Source organism: Carassius carassius, chromosome 6 (genome assembly GCF_963082965.1).
Source record: "Carassius carassius chromosome 6, fCarCar2.1, whole genome shotgun sequence".
NCBI classification, from domain to species: Eukaryota; Metazoa; Chordata; class Actinopteri; order Cypriniformes; family Cyprinidae; genus Carassius; species Carassius carassius.
The window spans coordinates 37,167,360-37,193,793 of NC_081760.1; the positions used below are offsets into that span (position 1 = coordinate 37,167,360).

General features: G+C 35.7%; 2 protein-coding genes across 3 annotated transcripts; both read right to left on the reverse strand.

Annotated features, from left to right (window-relative positions):
* Nucleotides 1-1,839: 1,839 nt before the first annotated feature.
* LOC132142839 (CMRF35-like molecule 1) lies at nucleotides 1,840-14,331 on the reverse strand. The gene is made up of 7 exons (XM_059553013.1): nucleotides 13,984-14,331; nucleotides 3,941-4,252; nucleotides 3,744-3,866; nucleotides 3,581-3,652; nucleotides 3,289-3,393; nucleotides 3,174-3,211; nucleotides 1,840-2,943 (listed from the first exon to the last, which is right to left on the reverse strand). The coding sequence occupies exons 1-7, from the start codon at nucleotides 14,057-14,059 to the stop codon at nucleotides 2,842-2,844; spliced, it is 828 nt and encodes a 275-aa protein (XP_059408996.1). The 5' UTR covers nucleotides 14,060-14,331; the 3' UTR covers nucleotides 1,840-2,841.
* LOC132142837 (CMRF35-like molecule 9) lies at nucleotides 14,323-24,628 on the reverse strand. Of its 2 annotated transcripts, none has more exons than XM_059553010.1 (7): nucleotides 24,340-24,628; nucleotides 15,664-15,975; nucleotides 15,467-15,589; nucleotides 15,304-15,375; nucleotides 15,024-15,128; nucleotides 14,909-14,946; nucleotides 14,323-14,674 (listed from the first exon to the last, which is right to left on the reverse strand). In XM_059553010.1, the coding sequence occupies exons 1-7, from the start codon at nucleotides 24,380-24,382 to the stop codon at nucleotides 14,531-14,533; spliced, it is 837 nt and encodes a 278-aa protein (XP_059408993.1). In that variant the 5' UTR covers nucleotides 24,383-24,628; the 3' UTR covers nucleotides 14,323-14,530. The 2 variants fall into 2 exon arrangements, with proteins under 2 accessions (XP_059408993.1, XP_059408994.1); XM_059553011.1 differs by having other exon boundaries at nucleotides 15,664-15,972; nucleotides 24,340-24,627.
* Between the last annotated feature and the right edge of the window lie 1,806 nt (nucleotides 24,629-26,434).

The following is a 26,434-nucleotide window of genomic DNA, read 5'->3' on the forward strand; positions in this document are numbered from 1 at the left end:
GGCTAGTTCTGCTTCTGCATCTGCACGTTTGCTAGAAGACCTGGAGGTGGCGCTTGAGTGGTTGCCTGATCCTTGTGATGACTCTGAAATTACTGTTTCTGTTTTCGTATTTCCAAAGACTGACCCATACTCATCCTTATTCAGCGCTATTCTCACTCTCTCTTTCTCTAGTTGGTCATGAAAGCCTCATCTATGTTCTCTCTTTTACTGATAAGGTCACAAATCTCAGCTGTAAGAGTGTCACATGCATCCATTCTTTTTACAATATCTGGAGTAGTGGTATGATTGCGTCGAATGGGCTCATAATTTTGGTGTACTTTAGCTTGTTTGGAATTAATGCTAGTTTGAATATTATCAAGGTCCTCAGATGAGCAGAAAGTCTTCAATTTTGCTCTAAGTTCCTTTGCTGTGTGTTTCCAAGAATTGTAAGCTTTGTTGAATGCCTTTTCATTCCTCTTCGCTTCCTGTTCATGTAATTCTTGACCCTTTGTTGTTAAACTACGGTCACGTGAGCTCGACCTGACTTCTTGTGCTTCTGGGATTTTTTCCGTTTCCTCAGCAGGTAATGACATTTTGTTGGTCTAATGGATCTGTTTGTACTTTAGAGCCTTAGAGCGTTTAATGTCTAGACTTAAATTTTGAAGAATGGTGACTAACTTATCTTTAACACTATATATTACCACTTACATCAGACATCTACACTTTGAGAACATGTCAAAGAAAGTAAAGTAAACAGAAACAGCTACCAAATGTCATAAACGAGAATTCTGCTGATAGTCGCCAGTCAGACAATTTAGCTCCTCAGATCTTGTTAGGTTCAGTAATTAAGATATTATGAGATGTCATTGACCTTAGCCACACTCTTAGACCTTGTACTTGTTGTCAACCTTAAGAATCTAGAATTACAGTATTTTGTATTACACATACAAAACCCTCCTTGGAATTATTTAGAAAATGGAAATTCTTGCTTTCTCTTCATGTCAAATGTCCCATATGATGAATTATTCATTTATTTTTACCCAATTAATTTTTATCCACTTAGTCAGAAAAAGTCTCTCACTGCAGCTGTGGCATCCATATATTGGGGTGCAACATCAGATGATCATGTTTCTTCTGGCTGATGAAGACGTCCGGCATTGGTGGATGACTCAGCGTCGAGTTTTCACTGTAGCAGCCCTTGGCTCCTTAATAATGGCAGAGAGTCTCTAACTGGTGCAATCGTTTTATTCTTTGAGATTTAGCATGAGCACCGTGAAAACTAGAAGTAAACACAAAAAATAGTTTGTTACTGAATTTTGGCATCACAAATTTACAATAATCTTCATCTTTTTACAGTACATCGTCATGCATTTGTATAAATGTGCAATGCACATTAAAAATAACACCACAAATGAAAATTTGCTCCCTTAACACATGCAGCTTTCCTGATACATTATACACAAACCATTTCCAGTAGCAGACAACAGACGTTTTTACATCCTTAAAGTCTTGTAAATTGAGCTAAATAGTACACACCTCGCTCCGCTCACCAAGGGTGCAAACTTTAGATTTGTTGTTTTCAGGAATTAGCCGCTAGCTTGATGGTATCAGAACTAAAACAGCACACAAAAGTGGACATAAGAAATAAACTTCACAAAATAGCATGAAAAACGGAATTACATTAATATTGCAAACTGAACAGGATTCCACAATCTTTGTTAACTTACATCTGTCCATGTGCCTCGGAGATTAGAGCAAAAAGTCGATCAGCTATACATGTAAGCAGCCTCAAAACTGAATCAGTGAATGACCCGACTGAATGAATCACCTCTAGCGGCCTCCAGTGGCCACTTACAAACGATATTTTAATACAAAGGAAGTCAGAGTGGTTAAACTCGTATGATGGTGTCAATCTAATCATCCCTCCTTTAATATAGCGTAGATGACTTCCTCTTGTCCTCTTGTTTTAACACTTGATGTGTAGACATGCTAACCATTTCACACTGATCGGAGGTAAGTGTTGGGGCTTTCGTTCATGTTTGGAATGAGTCTTTTGACATTAAACAATCTGATCCTAGATCAGTGTGAAATGTTTCTCAGTATAACTGTACTGTTCTTCTCGCATGTGCGAATGCATTTTTACCATCAGCCAAACTCCATCCATAAATTACAGAAGATTCAGGATTCATCTTAGACTTTGACATTTTAATAAGAAGCCGTTGAGGTGTACATTATGAATTAGGAGTAAAACTGAAAAAAAAAAAAAAAAACAGTGAACAAACAATAATCAGAATAATTATACAACAACTAAAGAATATGCACACAAGCAGCTCTGACTTATATCGGAAAAAATCTCAAATGTTATGGATGCACTCAATTTACTTATTGAGATTATCAGATATCCAAAAAAAAGCAGCAAATACAAATATTAACTGGTATAGAGAAATAATTTTATCACAAATATATACAAATATATATAGAATCAAGTATTATATAAAGACTTACAGATGACGCTTTTACAAACACAAAGGATAGCATCCAAAGATTGAGGAGAAACTGACTGTATGAGAAATGTGCTTTACTCTGAACTGACACTAGGTGGCGCCAAACCTACACACGTGACAATCTTGGAGCAGAACAGTAACAGTGTACAAGTAAAAACCTTACTGCTAAAATAAGATAATCAGACATTCCACAGTCTGACAGCCAACAAATATATTCATTTACACAGTGAAAAAAAGGAAGAAAAAACACGTTCAGACATGAGGCCTCAACTACTTACATCAAACATGCACATTGTCAGAGGTTACAGTGTCTTCGGACTTTATAACAGTTCTTGGTCCACAACCTGGAGCATGTGTGCTAATGGCTGCATATGTAAATAACTGTTGTATAAGTGCTGTGGTTTGTGGGTGCGTTAAACTGTAGTTGGGTCTCCGTGATCTCTGTGTATTCACCAGCAGTCTGTTGAGTCAGTCGTGATTTATTATAATATGAACAAAGAAACAAACTGACTTTGTATTTTAACACCTAAGGAGAACAGCACAGTGACAAACAAATAGAAAGCTAACAGCTCTGCCATTGTGTTTTGTCATCATATGTGCTTTGCAAGCAAATGCCTTATTAGAAAACACTATTGAAAATACGCATACTTTGAAAGTTATAATACATAATAAGTGTTCTTTCTTTCTCACCTCTGTAGTACATGTGTTGTCTTGGATTTCAGCATCAACTTAAATTGGAAACAGGCAAACACTTTATTAGACATTTTGTAGGCTATATTGTAATAAAAATAGTATTTTCACTTACCCTTGGAACTGTGTGAATTTTTCTTTTGATTATTCCATATACAGAGAACCGCCCCAAATATAATGAAGATAACAGTCAGTCCGAGCGCTGTGAACATCAGAGGACCTAAAACATACAGACGGGGAAACGTGACAGTCTGTCTGTGATGTTCGTCATAGTTGTTGGTTGTTGTTGCTTAATGGTGTTTTTTTTTATTGTTTTTTTTTATGTTGTATTACATGCAAAGAGTTGGCAGCTGGTGTTTGTTAATTTAGTTTTGTGGTGTACAGAGAAATAATGATGAACTGTATACCTGAGGAGAGTGAAGTTTGTGCACCGTTCTCATTAAATGTTGGTCTGAGTGAAAGAACAGGACCTTTAAATCCTTTAAATGTAAAAGAGGAAAAAGACGATCCCATAATTTGTTTATATAGATGGATAAATGCACATAATATCTCGATTAGTCTCAGTGTTACCTGTTGATGAAGATGATTCTGTGATGTCACCAGATGCTGAAGATGTGGAGAATGAACTTCTTGTTGTGGAGGATTGAGAACTTGCTGCTGGTTTAGGAGTTGTGGGTCTGTTTGTGTCTGTGTCTATAATAGTAATTAACATGCAGATGAGTATTTTACACTTCCTAATTACACCAAATACTACGCATCATTCTCACCTTTAGATACTGTCAGTTTGACTTTTTTAAATGAGTCATAACCAAATCTGTCCACTCCGCACCAGTAAATCCCAGAGTCTGACTCCTGTAGATCAGAGATGATCACAGTGAAGGTGTTTCCTGAATCCTTCAGTGTGTATCTACCTGTAGGTGACTGGTCAGATTTCACTAAAATATCTTTGTCTTCACATGGATCTCTGCAGAAATACTTTATATTGCTTGAAGCCCAGCTGTGGGAACATGTGATTGTGACAGTTTCTCCACTGTGTCCATGTATCTCAGTTTGACCTGTAGCCAAAATCCCAATTCCTGCTGAATAAAATAAACAACATAATGTATATAGTACAGAAGGATGTGACATTCTTAGTTTTATGCCTAATTATTTAATAATGTTGGATTATTTTGATTGAGATCAGTTTGAAGGATGTGGTGTGTGTTAATGTACATGAAACAGAAAATAATAGAAAATCATTTGACTCAAATTAATCCTCACCTTAGTAAAGCTAAAATTTAAAGCTACCAATAATAACCAAATAATAATCATAACTTCTGACAGTAATATTTCAATTATATTTAAACATTTTCTCATAAAATACTTACTTAACAAATAAAATAGTGCTAAGTATTAAAAGGCATCTACAAATGTCTGTGCTGCATTTACAGTCACTGTTTGGGATTCACAACAGCATTTGCTTACAGGTGTCTTAATTCAGCAGACTGAAGTTGAATACACATCTGTATGAATGACTTGAATGCTGTTCAAATATATAGGATATCTGTATAAATGAACAGCTTAAGTCACAAACAGTTGCAACAGTATCAAACAATGGCGATGTCCATAGCACTGGGAAGTTTTATCAGAATTGACAGCACATTAATTACATCCAATTGAGATGTGAGATTATGCATAATATATTTTAAAGAACCAACCACAACTTCAAATACAATGTAACCGCGAATACAGTATAGTTCACTTGAGCCTCTACTGCAGCTCTGGGGGATCTTAGGATGAACGTGAATAATTTCTCCATGAACAAGTGAAATCTCTCATGGTTATAAAGTTCAGTGTGGATCTCACATTATATGAAGTGGCAGACCACTGTCCCGTGTGGTTTCTTCATTCAGTGCAGGCAGTGGTTTTGTTGAGAACCTCAAGTCTTAAAAATGTGCACGTGCATGTGTTGTAGAATGTGGAGATCACTACATGTCAGCACTTCCCTGTCACATTTAATGGTTTTTGGTACAGTAGTTTATTTTGTCCACTCATAAAGTCTAGTTTTGCACAGACAGAATAGTGCAGACAGCATTCATAGTGTCTTCATTAAGCAGAATGATGTGTTTCAATGTTTTAATGCACAAGCAATTCAAAGTTTGAGATCTTTAAAAGGTACAATGTCAGAGTCTCTTCCTGGACAAATGGCACCATGCAGTTTCGTAATGTTACTTCTGACCTCTGCTATTGTCTCAGCAGTAAATTTGTAATTCTCAAACACCCTCTTTTAGTAGTGGAGCTTTTTACTGTGTACAGTATTTCACATCAATTATACCCAGATATATTATTGCTATTATTTATATATTATTATACACCTGCAAGTAAATCTTTATGAGAGGCTAATGGCCATTTCCTTTGGAGTTATATCAGTAGCTTATATCAGTAGCTTAACTCGAGAGGTTGTAAATCTGAATGTGAGAACTTGTCATATTAGCATTCGTATTTGTAAGTTAAAATTCACACTCACAGCTCTGATGTGAAAAGCTGAATCTTTCAATTTGCAAACAGACAATGATCATAACACTCATGTTTTGAATTGGAAGTTGTAGATTAATAGTTACAAATGTGTAAAATGACTTTCACAACGAAGGCTTTGGTGTGAATGAAGACATTTTATTGGTCGATGCCCGACCAATGATCATCTGAAAAACATTGCTGAAAATTTTTTATGAATTTGCCCCAAAATAAGGTTTAAAATGCCTTTTCGCTCACAGGCTATACTTTTACTAAGCATGCGCAAGGGTTCATGACACCAACTTTATTCACGTCTCTATCCAGAAGGCGTTTTTTCTTTACTTAGAAGTAACATATTTGTGGTTGCTTTATGCATATGTATCAGTTATTTGTAAAACACTGCAAACTATTTTCACTGAATATCCTTAGCTTTTACAGGATTTTAAGCAGAGGTGGGTAGTAACGAGTTACATTTACTCCGTTGCATTTACTTGAGTAAGTTTTTGAAAAAAAAATATACTTCTAGGAGTAGCTTTAAATCACTATAGTTTTTACTTTTACTTGAGTAGATTTGTGAAGAAGAAACTGTACTCTTACTCCACTACATTACAATGAGCTTGTTACTTTTCTTTTGACCTCTTTGATATTCTACGCGTCATTTAATTTTGACAGAGAGTGAGACTTCTGCCAAAGGCTCTACCATGTTCTTTATGGACACTTAATCTGTAGCCCCGCCTTTGCTCTGAAGCAGGCTGCGATGTAAAGTTTGCAATGCTTTTAGTATGTTGTGTGTGTGAGAGAGAGAATGTCGCGGGCGCGATCGAAAAGTCACAAAGTGTTTACTTATATTTGTGTGTGTGTGTGTGTGTGTGTGAGGTGTGTGTGTTTGAGGCGTGGGTGCGATCGAACAGTGGAAACATAAAAACATACTCCATCATTTTGTTTATGCAGGACATCATTAAATCTGCAAAATGTTTAAGTTACTGTTAGATAAAATTTTAAGGAAAACAAATATATTAATCTGAAATGTAGCAAATAAATTTTCAAATTGTTTTTAATTTTCAGTTCATTCAGGTACACTAACCAAACAGAAACCGAGGTATGAATTGAACCATGACTTCTATGTACCGTTCCACCCCTAAGATATATATATATACTCATCGAAATTGGATGTGATAAGTTTCTTTTAATGTCTTGATCTCCATGTAGCCTCACAGATTTTTTTTTTTTTTTATTGGGTTCACCCCAACAAACTGTCTAAATACACCGACTTTATAGAGAACAACAGAAAGGGCAAGTCCTCCTCTTCCAGTGATACTTCTGTGAAAATTGCAAAAATCACAGCCTTCTCTGCCCCAGGGCGGGTAACACAAGCAACGCTTGACAAGATGGTGCTAAATTTTGTATGTGAGGCCAGCCAACCATTTTCTGTGTTTGAGACGCCATCCTTCAAGACTTTGATAGAAACCTTGCAACCTCATACAGTAATGACAAGGAAAATGTTATGCACAAGAATACAAGAAGCTGCAAAACACAAGAAGAGCACACATAAAAAAACTGAGTGCTGTGAACTATGTTGCTACCACAACAGACAGCTGGTCTGCCAGACAACGTAGCTACTTAGATGTCACCTGTCACTGGATAGACAACACCTCACTGCATTAGCTTGTAGAAGGCTCAAAGGTTCGCACACGTTTGACGTGCTTGCTGCTGCATTAGAGGAAATGCATTCTGAGTACCACATCAGGGAAAAAGTGACCAGGACGACAACAGACAGTGGGTCAAATTTCCTAAAGGCCTTTCGATTATATGGTGAGGAGATAGAGGAGGAAGCCACCAATAAACAAGAGGAAAGTGACTCCACCCTTGATGATGCAACAGAAGATCAGAGTGAGTCCGAGGTGGAGTATCAAGATGTGTCTGCTATTCTGGATGACAACACAGGCCTTGAGTACCAACTTCCAAGGCACCAAAAGTGTGCATGCCATCTCCTCAATCTTATATCCACAGTTGATGCCACTGCTGCAGGAGGAGCTGCAAACGAAACCTACAAGAAGTTGTCTCGGTCTGCTTTTGCTAAATGTCATGCTCTCTGGAATAAAACCAGCAGGTCAACCTTGGCTCATGAAACAGTGGAACGAGAATGCAAGCTGCAGTTTCTCCGACCGAGTCAGACACGCTGGAGCTCCCTGTTCCTCGATTGTGCGCATTCACCGAGAGCAAGGAGAACAAGCAATTCGCAATGTCTGCACAGCATTAAAGATAAAGATGTAAGTTGACAAGCTTTATATTTTGTTTTTAAAGAATAATAAAAAAGCCTTGCTGATTAATGGGGGAATGGTAAGTTTTATTTGCATGGTGGTGTGACAATTGTGGATGACTTGAATGAAATAATGTAATTTATATTATTTTTATTTATTTGTGTATTTAACATGTACAATGCATAACAAGGACATTGTACAAGAAATAGCTATAAGTAATCTTATAATTATTACATCTTTAAGGTTCAATCCAGCTGAAATGGGGTTTTTGGTCGAGTATGCTGCTGTGATGAAGCCTGTTGCCATGGCCCTTAATATCCTCCAAGGGGAATCATCTGTGCATATGGGCCTCCTGCTGCCAACACTTTACCAGTTGTGGGACAAGCTGAAGAGGTTGGAGTCATCTTGTAAAATGTGTACATCTCTTGTTCACACCCTGCAGCAAGATCCAGAAACGTTTTGGAGACGTCATGAAAGAGCCTGAGATGATTGCAGCAGCAATACTCCTACCAAGATTCAGAACATCCTGGACCACAGAGGAGAACATCTTAAATGCTGGTAAATATACTTGTTTATCAATTCAAATGTGAACCAGTAGACATTGACCTTTATAAATCTTTATAATGTTATAGTCATTTAGAATTATAGTGTGTCAGTGACAAACCACAGGGTGGCAATATAGTTAGAAACTCCTGTAGCTTTTAATGTCAAACACCAGCAGCTTGACAGCCTATACAGTAGAAGGGTAAGAATAATGTGCAGACCTAATTATTTTAAAAAACGATTTCTCTTGCCACAGGCCTTGACTAGATCAGAAATCACCTCGACACCGACTTGGATGATATCACCAGCACAAACAGCAGCCTCTCTGATGAAGACGACTTCTTTGCATCCATGGACTTGGGAAAATCACAAGTAGGAGAGCTGGAGGGGTACCTTTCATGTCTGTCCCCTGCAGGTATGGATCTACTCCACTCCTTTCCTCACATCAAGAAGCTGTCACTCAAAGTCAACACAGGTCTTCCTGCATCTGCAGCCTGTGAGAGACTTTTCAGTCATGCAGGACTCCTGTTCACTGCTAAACGATCACAGCTTCACAGCAAGAACCTTGAGAGCCAACTGTTGAAGCTAAATAGTGACATCACTGAGTAATTCTTTTGTGAAGTTGTTTGTTTCTGCATGTTCTGTCACACACACACACAAAAACACACACACTCTATCTCACACACACACACACAAACACACACACACACACACACACACACACACACACACACACACACACACACACACACACTCTCTCTCTCTCACACACACAGTTTATGAGAGTTTATGGGCTGCCTTGTTGTAGTTCTGTCTGCAAAGTCTGGTAAAAAAATATCAAGGTTTGGAAATTTGTGTTACTTGTGCTTATTTATTTTTTATTATTTTATTTATTTTATTTTTTAAGTACTTGAATCTACCTGGATTATTTTAATTTAAGATATTTTGTAATTAATTAATTAATTTAAATTTATTTTATTGATTTGATAAACTATAATTTGCTTAAACATGATTATTTTGTATTTTTGTCTGTCTGATTGAATGCTTGTTAAAAAATAAATCAGACGTTACTCAACAGTTACTCAGTACAAGCACTTTTTTACTCTTATTCAAGTAATTATTTGGATGACTACTTTTCACTTTTACTTGAGTCATATTATTCTGAAGTAACAGTACTTTTACTTGAGTACAATTTTTGGCTACTCTACCCAGATAGCAACATTGTGTCGGCCCAGATCCGGCCCACATCTGGCACCCGTGGAAAGATGATCTGGCCCACATGTAGCGTGGAATGATGGCACTTGGGCGGACCGTTCCTGTTTGCCAGAACTGAGCCACAAGCAGGCCATAGCAATGCCATATGTCAGCCAAGAGTAAAGAAATTAACCAGAAATGGACCTTATCTGAGCCACAAAATCTGTGTATATTAAATATGAAGTAATTTCAGCCTTAATAAGCCTGTTAACAAGCAGAATCACTGAAGGAAAGAAGAGAACATAAAAACAGAAGAGCAGAAACACAAGAACTACAACTGACTTCAGCCACAACCTTAGATGAAATCAACTGAAGATAAAAGAAGACATGAAATATCTCAAGATCTCAGCAGAGGAGGATTAAACAACTCCACAAACAGCTTTACCAGCTTCTCTTATTACTAACCAGATTGACTTTATTTATGTTAGACATCTACAAAAGTTTTTTTATTGAGAATTAACATAGGTTTAACTCTAATGTGTTTCACCATAACAGTGATTAGTGTTTCCATTAGTTGGGCTCTTATTATATAGTTTGGTTTTTTTAGCTGCTGTGACGGTGTGTTTGTTAAACACATTTGCAGCTTCAAAGAAAGCTAGAGTGACGTGATATCAAGTGTCGGTTGTTATCTGTTGATGGGTTTTTAATCATCATTAAGTACACTGGTTCATTGATTTTTTTTTTTAATCAAACAATTATGTTGTTCCAGTAATACATTCATATTACAAACCCTGTGTTTCTGCCGCATGAGATCCAGCAGTATTATAACAATCAGTTAAGATCTTTTAAAAAAAACTTAACCTATGCTGACACACACAGATATAAACACTCAACACATGAATCTCAATAATGGTTACAATCAAAAATATTTAGATAAACTGATCAATTCAGAACTTCACTGAAAAGCTACTGTCACAACAAAAACAACAGCAAAATATAAGCAAACATTTAGAATTAATCAAAATAATAGGACAATTCAGCTGCATAATTTATTCATGTTGCAATGCATGCTAGGAGTTCTATGTACTATGCTAGTACCCAGCATGCATTGCAGCAAGGTACATTTGATTGTCACCATTGTTGAGATTCATGTGCTGATTGTTGATGTCTGTGTGTGGCATCATATATTAAATTCTTTATAATCGTTAAAAACTTATAATTGATTGTTGTAATATTGCTTGACCTCATGCTGGAGAAACACATGGTTTGTGATTTGATTATATTAATGAAACAATTGTTAGATTTAAAAAAAGAATTAGCAAATCAGCCTGTTTCATGAGGATTATAAAGTCATCAACAGATAACTGCTATCACCTGACCTCAATTCTCTTTAGCTTTCTTTGATACCGCAAATGCGTTTAACAAACACACCATCAAAGCAGCCAAAAAAGACTAAAGATAAAATAAGAGTTAAGAGTGCAACTAATGGAAACGCTAATCACTGTTATGGTGACACACATTAGAGTTAAACCTTTCTTAATTCTCAATAAAACTTTTGTAGATGTCTAACAGAAATAAAGTCAGTCTGGTTAGTAATAAGAGAAACTGGTAATGCAGTTTGTGGAATTGTTTAATCCTCCTCTGGTGAGATCTCCAGAGATTTAATGTCTTCTTTTATCTTCAATTGATTTCATCTAAGGTTGTGGCTGAAGTCAGTTGTAGTTCTTGTGTTTCTGCTCATCTCTTTCTCTGTTCTTTTCTTTACTTCAGTGATTCTGCTTGTTAACGGGCTTATTAAGGCTGAAATTCATATTTAATATATAAACAGATTTTGTGGCTCAGATAAGGTCCAGTTCTGGTTAATTTCTTTACTCTTGGCTGACATGTGGCATTGCTATGGCCTGCTTGTGGCTCAAATCTGGCAAACAGGAGCGGTCCGCCCAAGTGCCATCATTCCACGCTGCATGTGGGCCAGATCATTTTTCCACGGGTGCCAGATGTGGGCCGGATCTGGGCTGACACAATGTTGCTATGTGGGTACCCACCTCTGATTTTAAGACACTGCATTTATCTTGTCATTCAGGTATTATCTGGTAGACAAATAATGCCACATCTTTCATATGTATATCCCACTGCACATCACTGTACCAGAGTTGCAACATAACTCTGTTTTTATTATTTTTGTTTTAAAAATAATTTAAACTACTTCATTGGGTTACATTCCTAATTTGCTTGTCAGTAATGAACCTCTTTAAATGCTTATAAAAATCGAGAGTTAATGATAATGTTTAAATGTACATTAAAAGTCAAAACCTAAAAAAATAAGCAGTTATGACCAGAAATACTGTTTTGAGCAACTAGAGCAGAGCTAAATACATGTATTTATTAAACATCCATATGTCCATCTAGTGGGTAAACAATGGCATTACATATGCATATAATCTTTCTGGCCACCAGATGCCTCTAATTTGCTTCTTTTCACTGGAATTTAAAATTATTTTCTCTATTTTAACCCTAAATACTACACTAATTATAATATAAATAATAAGCATATTAGAAAATGTTATATTTTAAATGCTCATTCATGGATCATAATTATTGTTCATATTATTTAGTACCATAATCTCTTCAAATTAACTTAACAGGACTGAGCTAAAATGTAGTACAGTTATTTTATTGTTTAAAAGTTACACCTAAGGTGTTTGATCACATTTGATTGCCAATGAGTATGTGAACATAATGCTGTTTCATTCCCCAGATTAAAATGCTATTGTACAGCATAGTCAGCGTAGTTATCCATGCACAATGTACATTATGTTTTAATAATTACTAGAAATTGCTGTTAATATTGTGAAACTGCTGTCTGTCCTGACAGCACAATTTATTTAGTACTATTGCTAGCTCCATGAACTACGTGCCCGCGTGGCGGCATGCTCTGGTACAGCGATATTACTCCGCAATATGCAATATGGATATATATATGAAAGATGTGGCATTATTTGTCTACCAGATAATACCTGAATGACAATATTTATCTAGTGTCTTAAAATCCTGTAAAAGCTAAGGATATTCAGTAAAAATAGTTTTACAAATAACTTCAGTAAAAATGTTTTACAAATAACTGATAAATATGCATAAAACAATTGTCTTTCTTGCTAAGTCTCGATGGCTGGCGTTGATCAATAAAATGTCTTCATTCGCACCAAAGCCCCGCCCCCGGCTCTGCTCTCTCACATCTTTATGTACAAGTGCACAAGCAAAAACTGCTGGTATTAATTCTATGACATTACATAATATGTTAAACAGTTGTCATAAAGGTTATAAAGCTCTCATTAATTATTTGAAAAGAATAAATGTATATAATAAAATATAGTGTTTTTTTTATATTAGCCTTTCCTTGATATCATCGCCTCACACTCCATCCCAGTAGGTGGCGGAATATGCACAAAAGCTGGTTTGCCGACTGCCATAAAACATCATAAGAAGAAGAAGAAGTGCACAAGTGAGTTTTGCAACAGGAATACTGCAAAGAGTAGCAAAAGTCAAAGCGCTAGGATTTGAACTTGTACTTCCAGATCTGAGAGCTTGTAAGTGCTGACTTGACATTGTGCACCGAAACTGAAATAAAGTGCAAAAGTAAATATGTCGTAAACATTTGTGTAGGCGTATGTCAATTTCTTTGTGTGAATGTCATTCTACAAGTGTAACTATTAATCTACAGTACAACTTCCAATTCAAAACATGAGTGTTATGATCATTGTCTGTTTGCAAATTGAAAGTTTCAGCTTTTTACATCAGAGCTGTGAGTGTAAATTTCAATTTACAAATACGAATGCTAATATGACAAGTTTCTTACATTCAGATTTACAACCTCTCGAGTTAAGCTACTGATATACCTCCATAACTTCCTGGTTTCCACACTTGTTCCATGCGTAGCCTCTACACTTAAACACTGAGATGTGGTTAAAATGAGTGATTATGTTCAGAATATGTGCCACAAAACTACTAGCAGATCAGCAGTTGGAGCATTCATATTGACATGCATTTTAAAAGTTTCAGTCAAACTAAAGAAATCTTCAATCTTTTAAAATGTCAAATAACACCACTTGAAGTCCAGTTTTTGGACTGACAGACCTAGATGATGCGATTCATCCAGCATGCATATGCATGTTGGTCTAGAGCTGTCTTTGTAGTTGAGAACTTGTTTCGAAAGAAAAAGGTGATTTACAAGTAGTATTCAAACCTGGAACTGTGCATGTAAGTGTTGTGGTCTTGATCACACTGTAGAACAAAAGTCAAAGCATATAATAACAACTGACCTGACTGAAAGATCCAGATCCACAGCACGTGAAAGTTCTTCATTTTCATCAATAATCTTTCAAGTCTCCAGTCCATTTATAACTTTGAAGTTCAGCTGATTCTATATGCATTATCACTCAAATACTGTTTGTTGAAAATGCAAGCCTTGTTTTAAAAAAGGAAGTCAAGAGTTGCTAATCGTGCACAACAGTGGCCTCAAACTAATCCCCCCCATATATTTTTTTTAGTGATTAACTTCCTTGTGTTTTAGCACTTATTGTGCATGCTAACCACATGCACATTATAAGTAAAAACCTTACCGATGTAATAAGACACTGAAATATTCAACAATCTGACAACCCAGAACGTTTTTATTGACAAAATCACATTCAGACATAAGACTTTTACTTACACCAGACACACAATCTACAATATTGATTGAAGCAAGTTAAAGAGTAGATGTTCAATAGATTTCCACAACCTTTAGCATGTATCATTATGACTGCATATGTTGCTAAACCTGCTTTATCAGCACTGGGGTTTAGAGCTCATCTGATGCAGCTCTTGTCAGATGGAGAGGGTGGAGTATAGAGGAGGATCTTGGATCTGATTGGCTGCTGGACTGTTATTGACAGTAGAATAAATGGTGACGGCTGTGTGTGTTTCAATCCGCTGGTGGGTCTCTGTGATCACCTCATACTCACCAGTGGTCTGTGGATTCAGTATTAAAGATTACAAAATTAATAAAGAGAATAACGACATGTGTATTACAAAAATTACAAGTGTATTGGGACAATGAATTAATAAATTTGCTTTTTGTTAACAATTTTTTTTTTTTGCTTGAAGACTTCATTTACAGTACCCCCCCCCCCCCAAAAAAAACCTCACTATAAATAGAGATACTTTGAAAGTTATAATACATAATAAGTGTTCTGTGTTTCTTACCTCAGAGGTATGTGTGGTGCCTTGGATTTCAGCATCAACTTAAATTGGAAACAGGGAAACACTTTATTAGACATTTTGTAGGCTATATTGTAATAAAAATAGTATTTTCACTTACACTTGGAACTGTGTGGATTTTTCTTTTGATTATTCCATATACAGAGAACCGCCCCAAATATAATGAAGATAACAGTCAGTCCGAGCGCTGTGAACATCAGAGGACCTAAAACATACAGACGGGGAAACGTGACAGTCTGTCTGTGATGTTCGTCATAGTTGTTGGTTGTTGTTGTTTTTTTATTGTTTTTTTTTATGTTGTATTACACTCAAAGAGTTGGCAGCTGGTGTTTGTTAATTTAGTTTTGTGGTGTACAGAGAAATAATGATGAACTGTATACCTGAGGAGAGTGAAGTTTGTGCACCGTTCTCATTAAATGTTGGTCTGGGTGAAAGAACAGGACCTTTAAATACTTTAAATGTAAAAGAGGAAAAAGATGATCCCATAATTTGTTTATATAGATGGATAAATGCACATAATATCTCGATTAGTCTCAGTGTTACCTGTTGATGAAGATGATTCTGTGATGTCACCAGATGCTGAAGATGTGGAGAATGAACTTCTTGTTGTGGAGGATTGAGAACTTGCTGCTGGTTTAGGAGTTGTGGGTCTGTTTGTGTCTGTGTCTATAATAGTAGTTAACATGCAGATGAGTATTTTACACTTCCTAATTACACCAAATACTACGCATCATTCTTACCTTTAGATATTGTCAGTTTGACTTTTTTAAATGTGTCTAAACCAGTTCTATCCACTCCGCACTGGTAAATCCCAGAGTCTGACTCCTGTAGATCAGAGATGATCACAGTGAAGGTGTTTCCTGAATCCTTCAGTGTGTATCTACCTGTAGGTGACTGGTCAGATTTCACTAAAATATCTTTGTCTTTACATGGAGCTCTGCAGAAATACTTTATATTGGTTGAAGCCCAGCTGTGGGAACATGTGATTGTGACAGTTTCTCCACTGTGTCTATGTATCTCAGTTTCACCTGTAGCCAAAATCCCAATTCCTGCTGAATAAAATAAACAACAATGTACAGTATATAGTACAGATGGGCTGTTTCAGTTACTTTAAGGATATATATTTAGATAAGTGTGTAATTATACATAACAGCTTGTATGTGCTACACTGTAAAAAGTTTAGCTATTATTTACTCAACTTTATTGGTGAAACATTTTTACACTCAAAGAAATTGAGTAAATTTTAAAGCTGTGAAATCAATGAAATATACTGTATGAATTGAGTAAATGCAAGTAAAAAAATTAAGTAAATCTGAGTAACTGCATCTGGTACATTAACAAATAAAATTGAGCAGAAATAATTGAACATTTAAACATTTAAAAACAATATTTATGAGTAATATTAACTGTTTTTATTAATGAGTAATATTAACTTTTTATTTTCTCTAAACCTTTGTAAAATAGTACTCCACACAACCACCAGTATACATGACATTGGCCTTTATTGTCAATGAGTACAGCAATACAGCACATTTTACACTGTATACAATATTGCCTACATTTAAACTCATTTAACAAACATTTTATAAGTAAAAATTAAATATTTAAAAATTCAGGTAGCCTAATTCAAGTGTAATCAAATCAACCCAATATCCACCGGATCAGCGCTGGTTGTGCCGGAGACGGACTCGCCTCTGCGGGTGAACTTTGAACTTCATACCGCCGTCCTGCGTTTCACTCACAGCCGATAGATACTGCGAGTGACTGACATAACCTACCAATAAACAAACAGTCACAGTTCTGAGGACATTTTATCATCCAAATGATAATAATTATATTTATTATCATTAGGAATGAAGTCATGTGTTTATGCAAAGCGTTTCAATCATGCAAAAAGACAGGCGCGACTCTCGTTTAGGTGTCGAATTACGCCTCTGTATGTTGTTTTGCATTAAATATGATTTAAAGCACAGTAAAGATTTTATAGATAAAATAAAACATACACAAACCTGAATTTCACAGAGGAAATGCACCAAATCTGCGACGCTGAGAAGAGAGCTGTTGTCTGGAGACTGGAGAGTTCAAACTGCCCGCGCTCACTGACTCAACCAACCGTCGAGTTGTCGTCACGTCAGAGGGTGGGGGAGGGGTGCATTGTTTTAATTGAGTAAACTTACTCAAATTTTAAGAGTGTGTTAAATATATTAATAATATTGATTTGAATCAAGTAATATTTTTGTTTCTTGAAACAGATCAGTTTAATTCAAAATTCTCAAATATTTTGATAGAAATTTCACAAATATATTAAGTATATTATAAAGAAATAATTGGGTAGTTAGTTGGTTAGTCAAATACTAAATAATTTTATTGAAAACAACTTAAATATATCTGTAAACTTTAGATAAAATGAACTATTGGATTTTTACTCAATTATTTTGGTATGTTTAACTCAAACAATCAAGTACACGATATTCAGAGATTTTATTAAGTTAATAAAGTTAAACATTTCTGTAATATTTACTAAGCCACAGAAATATTTTTTAAAGTGTAATCTGAAGGTGATCACACACTATAGAGCTATATGAATTGTCCATATTTAGGACAACTCATGTATATCGCACAACATACATGCTACTTTCAACTCAAGAAAGCAGTTCAAAACCAGTTAATCTTATCACCAAACAGGCAAAAGTTCACTTCAAAATTGAACATAATGCACTGCAAAAAATAAATAGCTGAGAAAATATAAAAAAATAAGGCAACTTAATGTAATAAGGCAACTTAATGTAATAAGACATTTGAGTTGTCTCAGTTGTTTTTAGTTACTTAATAGATGCCTACTTTTAGTCACAGCAACAGAAAGAACAATTACTCTTGTTGAGGTAATATTTTGTTTTTTTCCTGGATAAAAAAAAATATGTGAAAAGACACCACATTATCAGTTTTTATGTGTATTTTCGAGTGACAAACATGGAATTATTTGTTTTTAATCAGTTTATTTCAGCTGTAAGCCCATAAGCAAATTGCATAAAGAAAGTAGTGAAAAGTTATAGTAATCTTAATGAAATTAGGAGCAGTCATCCTACAAAACAAAGATATGAGGTGAGACCCTTAAACAAGGCACCGTACCCCCAACTTCTCCCCAGACGCCGCAGCACATGGCTGCCCACTGCTCCGGGTGTGTGTGCACTTGGATGAGTTAAACACAAAGCATTAATTCCATACTTGACCACACTTCACTTCGCTTCACTTCACTTTACTTTACTTTACTTCACTTCACTTCGCTTCACTTCACTTCACTTCACTTCACTTCACTTCACTTCACTTTACTGTACTTCAAAATTGGTTGAAACACACAAAAACACACAAAAAGTGGTTGAACATACTCTAGGCATCAATACTTGACACAAAAACCCTTAAGAATGGCGGGAATCAATAATGTAATAAGAAACACTTTACATCACAACACAACTAATAATAATGATGAATCAACTCCAAAAAAAGTTTAAATGAAGTCAGCAAACAGCAAAATTGATGCTGCAGTGCATGCTGGGAAACCTTGACGCTATAACATTTCACCAATATGCAGTGTTGGGAAGGTTACTTTGGAAATGTAATAGGTTACAGATTACAAGTTACCCTGTTTAAAATGTAATAGTAGTGTAACTTTTTCAATTACTTTATTAAAGTAATGTAACTAATTACTTTTGAGTACTTTTTGATTACTTTTCTAAATTTGTGAAAATTTAAGAATAATAAATAAAAGCATATACATCAACTTAAATACAGTTATCTAATAAGCATGTGATGTATTCTATGTAATAAACTCCTGAAACATTGGTGTTTTTTTTAAACTGCTGTCTCTGTATATGATGATAGTTTTCTCAAAATAAGTAAAATGCACATGAAGTGACACAGAGCAGTTCTAGAAATTATGTTTATGTGCTCGTGTACTCCTATATTGAGGCAGCAGAGGTTGAAAACACTGCGAGCTTCAGTAGGCCTATGTGTAGTAAATGAAACCATGTCTTTGCCATTAATTTACAGGAGGGGCGGACTGGGAAAAAAAATCTGACTGGAAAATTCAAACTCATACAAACAAATTCATGGACAAAACTATTTTTTGTATGGACCTGACATAAAAAAAGGTTTAATTCTTTAATTTGGGGACATGCAAAATAATTTAAACTTCTCTTCTGAACTGCACCTTCACTTCCATTTTTCTCTTCAGTCTCTTTATTTTGCCCTGTTATCCATCTCTCTCATGACTTTAATACTCAAGATTGAACAAAACTATACTTTACAATACAATACTCTACAATACTACAATATCTTTATAGAAAAATCCTAATACTGTACACGAGTCATGTTTTTCCCTTACAAAAATTGACCATGCTTTTTTTAGCCTATACAATAACCTTGTTTTGTTTTGTTTTTTGCAAATGGATTTGTATCTATTTTTAAATAACTCAATTTGTAAAATCATTTTAAATTTTTGGTTACCACAGTTAAACAATAGTAACTATTTTCTCTGGATTTATAGTAATATATTAAAACGTTAATTTTCGTAAGGGTTGTGTTGTTGTCTGTCCGTAGCTCCCCCTAAACCTATAAAAAAAATCTGATTGATTTTCAGCTAAATTACTACTGTAACATTACAACAGATAATAATGATGTCCTTTATATAGTAGCCTATTTTGAGTGATGACTGATGAGCAACGTGCTGCTGCTTGATTAAATAAATAAAAAAACAAAGACAAAAAAGCATCTTTACAGATGAAACTGACCTGAAACCCTGAACAGTAGTTCTGCTTCTCTGCTCCAGCAATTCACTCTATTCTCTCTCTCTCTCTCTCTCTCTCTCTCTCTCTCTCTCTCTCTCTCTCTCTCTCTCTCTCTCTCTCTCTCTCTCTCTCTCTCTCTCTCTCTCTCTCTCTCTCTCTCTCTCTCTCTCTCTCTCGCATTGATTACTCTCTGTCTGATCCAAACCGTTTGGCGGAGGTGCGGAGAGCGCGCGAGTCATGACTAACACTTCATGATTTATTAGAGATTTAATTATCAAATGGCGGATTCGCAAATGATCGCTTTAGTACATTCGGCAGGCAATTATAAAATAATGATATTAAAATAGCGGGCAAAATCGGCTGCCAGGCCACAGGGAATTGTCCCGGTTCTCCTGGTGTCCAGTCCGCGCCTGATTTCCACAGACACGCAGAACGTGCAGGAGTCATATACTGCATTTTTGCGGCTTAATATTCACAGACACTAGTCCATGTCATGTTTTGATTCAAGTGTACTGACCTACTTTTGATTTAGTCATCCAAAATGTGGCATATTCCGTCCGCGTTAGGCATTCCGTTTTTATGACTGAATTCTACGAACCAGACTGTATTTCCGCATCCCGGAAATTATTAGGGCGGTATGTCTCAGAATAGTCAGTGCAATTTGGGAAAGAAATCAGTTAAATCTGTATGTGGATGTGTGTAAATATTCAAATGTAATCCACTTTGTAATCGTTCAAAATTTCATAAGTAACTGTAATTTAATTACTCATTTTTTCGTAGTCACTGTAACTAATTACAATTACAATAATTTTGTAATTAAATTACGGAACGCCGTTACATGTAACTAGTTACTCCCCAACACTGCCAATATGAAATTCTTTGTTCAGACAGTACTTGACTTAAACTTAAAGTGTTTCATGAGTTGGGACATTTTTTGGGATACTTCTGTTGGCCTGACAAGGCTTTTTATGTTGTTTCCAGAGGTGTCAAGTCCAGGGGTCAGAAAGTAAAAGTCCTGCCATATTTTTGTTCCACCCATGAACTCAGCAGCTGAGTTTCACCAGAGGAGGAACCAAGTCATTCCTTTCAAGTCACGAACTAGTCTCAAGTCAAATCCCAAGTCCTCAAAGAGTTAAAGTCAATGAGATAATTACGAGACTAATTAAATGATGATTGTGCATTAGTGATGAACACCTGCCATTATTGTGTGTTACAGAGGATCAGATGCTGATGTTTTATTGGTTAAACTGATGCCACCATCATGGAGATCAGTGTTTGCTTCAGTTGGGCTCTTGACCTTTGGCTTCTTGTGTTAGGTATTTCCCTGTAAAAGTACATGTGCTGTTATAAAGCAGTGTGATCAGTGCTGTGCAGAAAACCATTACTAGCTGGTTTTACATGACAAAGTAATTGTTAGGCATCAGTCTGTTTATTTCCAAAAAAAGTTTATTTCATTTAACATATGTTCAGTTTTTTTTTTTTAATAACCTACCTTGTGGAACTGCCACATGCAAATAAACCGTTGGTATAATAGTTATAATGAAAAATTTGAAATCTAATGTATGTAATGAATATATATATATATATTTTTTAATCTTGTCCTACTAAGACGCACAGACATCATGACCCAGCATATGAATCTCAACAATGGTGACAATCAACAAAACTCTTCAAGCTGAAGTGCATGCTGGGTAACACCATAGTAAAACTCCCATCAAGGACATACTTTCTGACCCCTGGACTTGACACCTCTGATCAATTTACATCAACATCATTTGACGTCACCATTGTGGTGGACAGTGTTTGGTTTAGTTGGGATCTTGGTCCTCATACTTCTTGTGTTAGCTTGTGTCTGGCTGTTGTAACTGTATGTTATAAAACACTTTTATTGTGGCAGAGAGCAGTGAGCTCAAGTGCTAACATCTTTCTTTTAATGTTGATTAAACTATAGCACAATAAGTTATTAATGTTTTGTTGCAACTCTGTATTTATTTTCATTGACAGACACTTTGTAGAAATCATATTGTTTTTGTATGCATCACATTAATGGTGACAATTAAAACTAAAAAGGCTGGAAAATAAGGATGAGTTTGTGCTATGAAGCCGTTTTGATTGTCACCATTGTTGTGATGCATATGCTAAATCTAGATGTCTGTGTGTGAGTACATGATGCTTCGGCTCAAAATATTTCAAACGCATGCATTTTGTCCAACTTCACAAGAAGTATTTTGCTCTTGGTGACTGTACTGTAGAGTCAAAGGGTTTAGGAGATATATACAAAGAAAACACTGATTTCTTGACCTCAGATACTTGTAATGTGATGACTTTATCATCACCAACAAAGAGCTGATAACACCTGATCTCTCTAAAATTTGTCTTTCTTTGCTACAACAACAGTGTTTCACAAACACACAGTTATAATAGCAAAAGACAAGCTAACACAAGAAGAATGAGGACCAAGATCCCAACTAAACCAAACACTGTCCACCACAATGGTGACTTCAAATGAATCAAATATCAACATTTAAACCTCTGTTAATTCTCAATAAGAGCTTCTCTAGATGTCTGACAGAAATAAAGTCAATCTAATGAGTGAAGCTGTTTGTGGAGATGTTTGATCCTCTGCTGAGATCTTCAGAGATTTAATGTCTCAATCATCAGTTATTCCATTATTTCATGAAGATTATTTTATTTTCTTGATTTTAGGACAAACACAGTGTCTGGAAATTACATTGAAATAACATGAGTCTAAATCTAATGCATCCTGCGACTGTTGATTTGGTCCCGAAACAGTATAAATTATGCCTAAATGAACCTTAAATGATGTTGAAATATTTCCACCGACCACTTTTGAACTAGTTTTTAACCTTGAAAGGAGGTTCTGTGAACGTCTAAATCAGACGTACAGAAGACGTAAAAAAAAGACGTCATTAATACTTTCATTCTGGCTCCTCAGTGGACGTCTTTTCAACGTCTGCAAAGACATAAAAAGACGTCCACTGGACGTAACTTTGCACAGTGGGTAAGTTCACAAATAACCTAATAGAGTTGTTTTTGTGTTTGTCTAATTCTATTTTTTTTATAAGATGGGGAAACAATTGCATAAATGTGATGCATTGTTTAATTTGGAGATGGGGTGGTGCTAGCGCAGTGGATAAGACCCATTTCTTTGGTGTGAGAGACCTGGGTTCGAATCCACTGTGAGACACCAATGTGTCCCTGAGCAAGACACTTAACCCCTAGTTGCTCCAGAGGTGTGTGACCTCTGACATATGTGGCAATTGTAAGTCGCTTTGGATAAAAGCGTCAGCTAAGTGAATAAATGTAATTTGGTTTAGTATATAAGCATACATTAAACATGATTCAAATAAATGTTATTTAACTTTTTTAATTATCCTGATTTAGTTCTCTTAATTATTATGCAATGTATACAATAAACTTTATGTATTTTAAATAAATAAACTTTTTATTATTAATTAAGAATAATTACACTTTACATAAACTAATTACATAAACCTGAGGATTATGCATTTAAAATAAATAGGTTTTATTATCCTAATGAAAATAAATCGTATAAAGTTTATTTGGTAGATTTGTGTTAAAATTATGAAAAAAATATAAATGGGAATTTGTTATGTAATAAAATTACATAAATCTTACATTTTTGGTTAAATATTTCTGTGAGTGTACGTCACAACAGTAAGATATCAGTAAAATACAGCACTAGAAGCATTTGCAAATCATTAAATCATTTTCCATTGCACACAAAAGTGTTTTAAATTTAGCAAAAGGCACCAACTGATTTAGCCGCAATTTCATTTGAAGAGAGTTCCAGTCTGTTGGTGCAGCATAATCAAAAGCAGTTTTACCTAGATTTGAGCTGTAGGTACATGAAGATTACAATTACACTGGGAACGCAATGAGTAGTTATCAGCTACTTTTTGTTGATGCAAACAACAAAGATAGGATGGCAAGAAATCCATATTTGCTTTGTAAATCAATAAGTACCAGTGCACTTTCCTTTGAACAGCAAGTGAAGACCATATACTTATCAATACATAAGTAATTGAAAGTTTGAGTACCTCAGTAAAATTGAAATATGTGCATGAATCAAATTTGATTAGACTAGCTGCACCATGTTATACTCTAGTCTAGTTACTCCCCATGTTACACACTTCCTCTTCCTGGACTTAAGAGAAATGGCACCATGAATTTGCTTAGTAATGCTGGACTGTAACAAACTACGTATGACATCTGTTTGTTGTTGTCTCAGCAGCAATTTGTAATTCTCAAAAACATACAGTGATTATCTTAAACTGTGCAGAGACAGTTTTTCTGCTCAAATTTTAGCAACAGATTGTAGCAGTAGCTGTAACTCTGATTTAGGTTGCATTAACATGAATTTGGTTCTCTCCGTTTACATGTTCAAAATTATCCACTTCATCTCATGATGAGTTTGGCACATGTCATGAGGAGGAAACTGGCTGTTTATTGACTTTACTTGAACACTGATGAGGCATAACAAACACCATCAATCCAGTAACTGATCATTTTAAGTAGAGGAATAAATGCATCCTGAAGACAAGTTACTAAACATGACAAAACAGCAATGTAAATGCAGAGGGAACTCACCAGACAGACAAATCCAGATCACAAAATTATAGAAGATCCTCATAGTTAATGTGTAAACCTTGATATATTCCACTGAAGACCACTTTGCATCAGTGCTTCCTAGTTCTAGTCACTACTTCCCTTGAGCCTTGATGGCTATTACTGGTGTGCAAAGCCTTTGTCCCATTGAGGAACTCAAAGCTAAAATGCTTTTCTAAATATTTACAGCAAAACACCCATAAAGATACTTGCAAAGCATCTACTTCCTTTAACGCGCAGTGTATGTAGACAAGTCTTTTCTCACATATCTGAGATCTGTGTATGTGCTTCCTGTGATAACTGCTTGCGAATGAGCTGTGACCTGAGCTGTCTGATTCTAGATCAGTTTGAAATAGTGTGATGTGCACTGATGTCACGGAGTCTGTAGACCACAGATGAGAGTAAGCTTACAAAGAATACAGATAACCTGTTATTTTAAGATGCTTGCAAATTATTGACTACACCATCTGCCTGCAAAGAGCATATTTCTCATGTTGGCTAAATGTTTTGCAAGCAAAATTTAAATTGTTAATATTTAATTTTATTATAGTAGATGTTTTAGAGGTTCATAAAAGTGAGAAATTGACTGCTGCTTAAGCCACAAGTCACATGACATGTAGGGTTATGTGGCTGACTGGTAATGACGTGAGCTGTGTGTCATTCTAGAAGTGTACATTTGCATGTGTGTGGTCAAAGGCTCAAGTATTTGAGATAAACTCAATGACCACATCCTCAGACATAGGAACAGTTCATTGTGATTGTCAGTTGTTTTGGCTTACAACAACTCTGAAGTTGATTCTAAATCAGCATGAAAGCTAAGTGTTTACTGGGTGGTTTTCCTGTCAAGCGCATGCAATACAGATCAGTAGTGCTTCTCAGATCATTCACCAGTACAACAATGAAACTCACAGGCCCTGAACATAACATTTCTGTGATCAGGTCACAGTCAAATAGACCTTTACCACAACAAAACCCCCAAATGCATTATAGTTAGACACTGAAACTGCATTCAAAAGGAGGTCAATCAGACTTTCTCTTCTCTTCAGGAAACAGTCTAGATAGGCCAAGAGAAATGAATACGCTCGAAACAGTAAACTTATTTTTTAAATCACCAAAAACCTGCTTTCCTTTTATTTAATTGAGTGAGAACTGTTCAGATTTCAAATTTGCTTTCAAACAACAAAAGCCTTTATTGGTATGTAACGGATGCTCGACATGTTCCTGAAATTATGTAAATCATGTTTGGTAGAAGCACAGTGGTAAAAAGCCACTGTTTTGTTTATGTGACGTTTGTTTTCTAGGTGACAAAATGCAAATGCATTTTCCTTGGAGTTTGTAGACACCTTTAGCTTGTTAAACAGCAGTTAATTTGATACAGCAGTGTATGGAGGACGGTGGACACTATTTCAAAGAGTTGTCAATGCAAAGCAAAATGAACATCATCCTTCATTTGACTGGTAAGTTATCTCTTCTGCCTCATGTTACTATACTAATCAGGGCCCGGTTCCCCGATAACGTTCACTCTAAGCGCGCTAAGAAGACATCGAAAGATATATCTTACCAAAGTTGTTGATGTTTCTAAGTGTGTTCCCTGAAGTGTCCCTTAGGAAGCTTCTTAGCACGCTGCCTCTTACGTCCGACGTTACAAGAGCGCTGTCCAAAGTCAGGGTGCTGAATTAGTTTGCATCGATTGCTCATGAATCGATTTTCCACTTCACATGAAGGTGCATTAAAGCGTTAAGAAAGACAACACGTTCTTTGCAAATGAAACATTCCTCAAATTATTACAGTAACATTTATTTTAACATAGTTTAAGTAATCAGTAGAATATAGACTATAAATTAAATTATCAAATGGTCAGTAATATGTTCACACGATAGGCTATGTTGTGACGGTTAGACGAACCGGGTATCCCTCGCTAATCATCCACCCTCCTTATCCCGTTGTGCCACTTTTTGACATGGGTTTAACGACTTATGAAAATTATATAATACACTTTTATATTAATGGTAAGGTACTTTACAATCAGAATTGATTGGCAAGCAGCTGCAGTTACTTCTGTTTAATGCGGTATTGA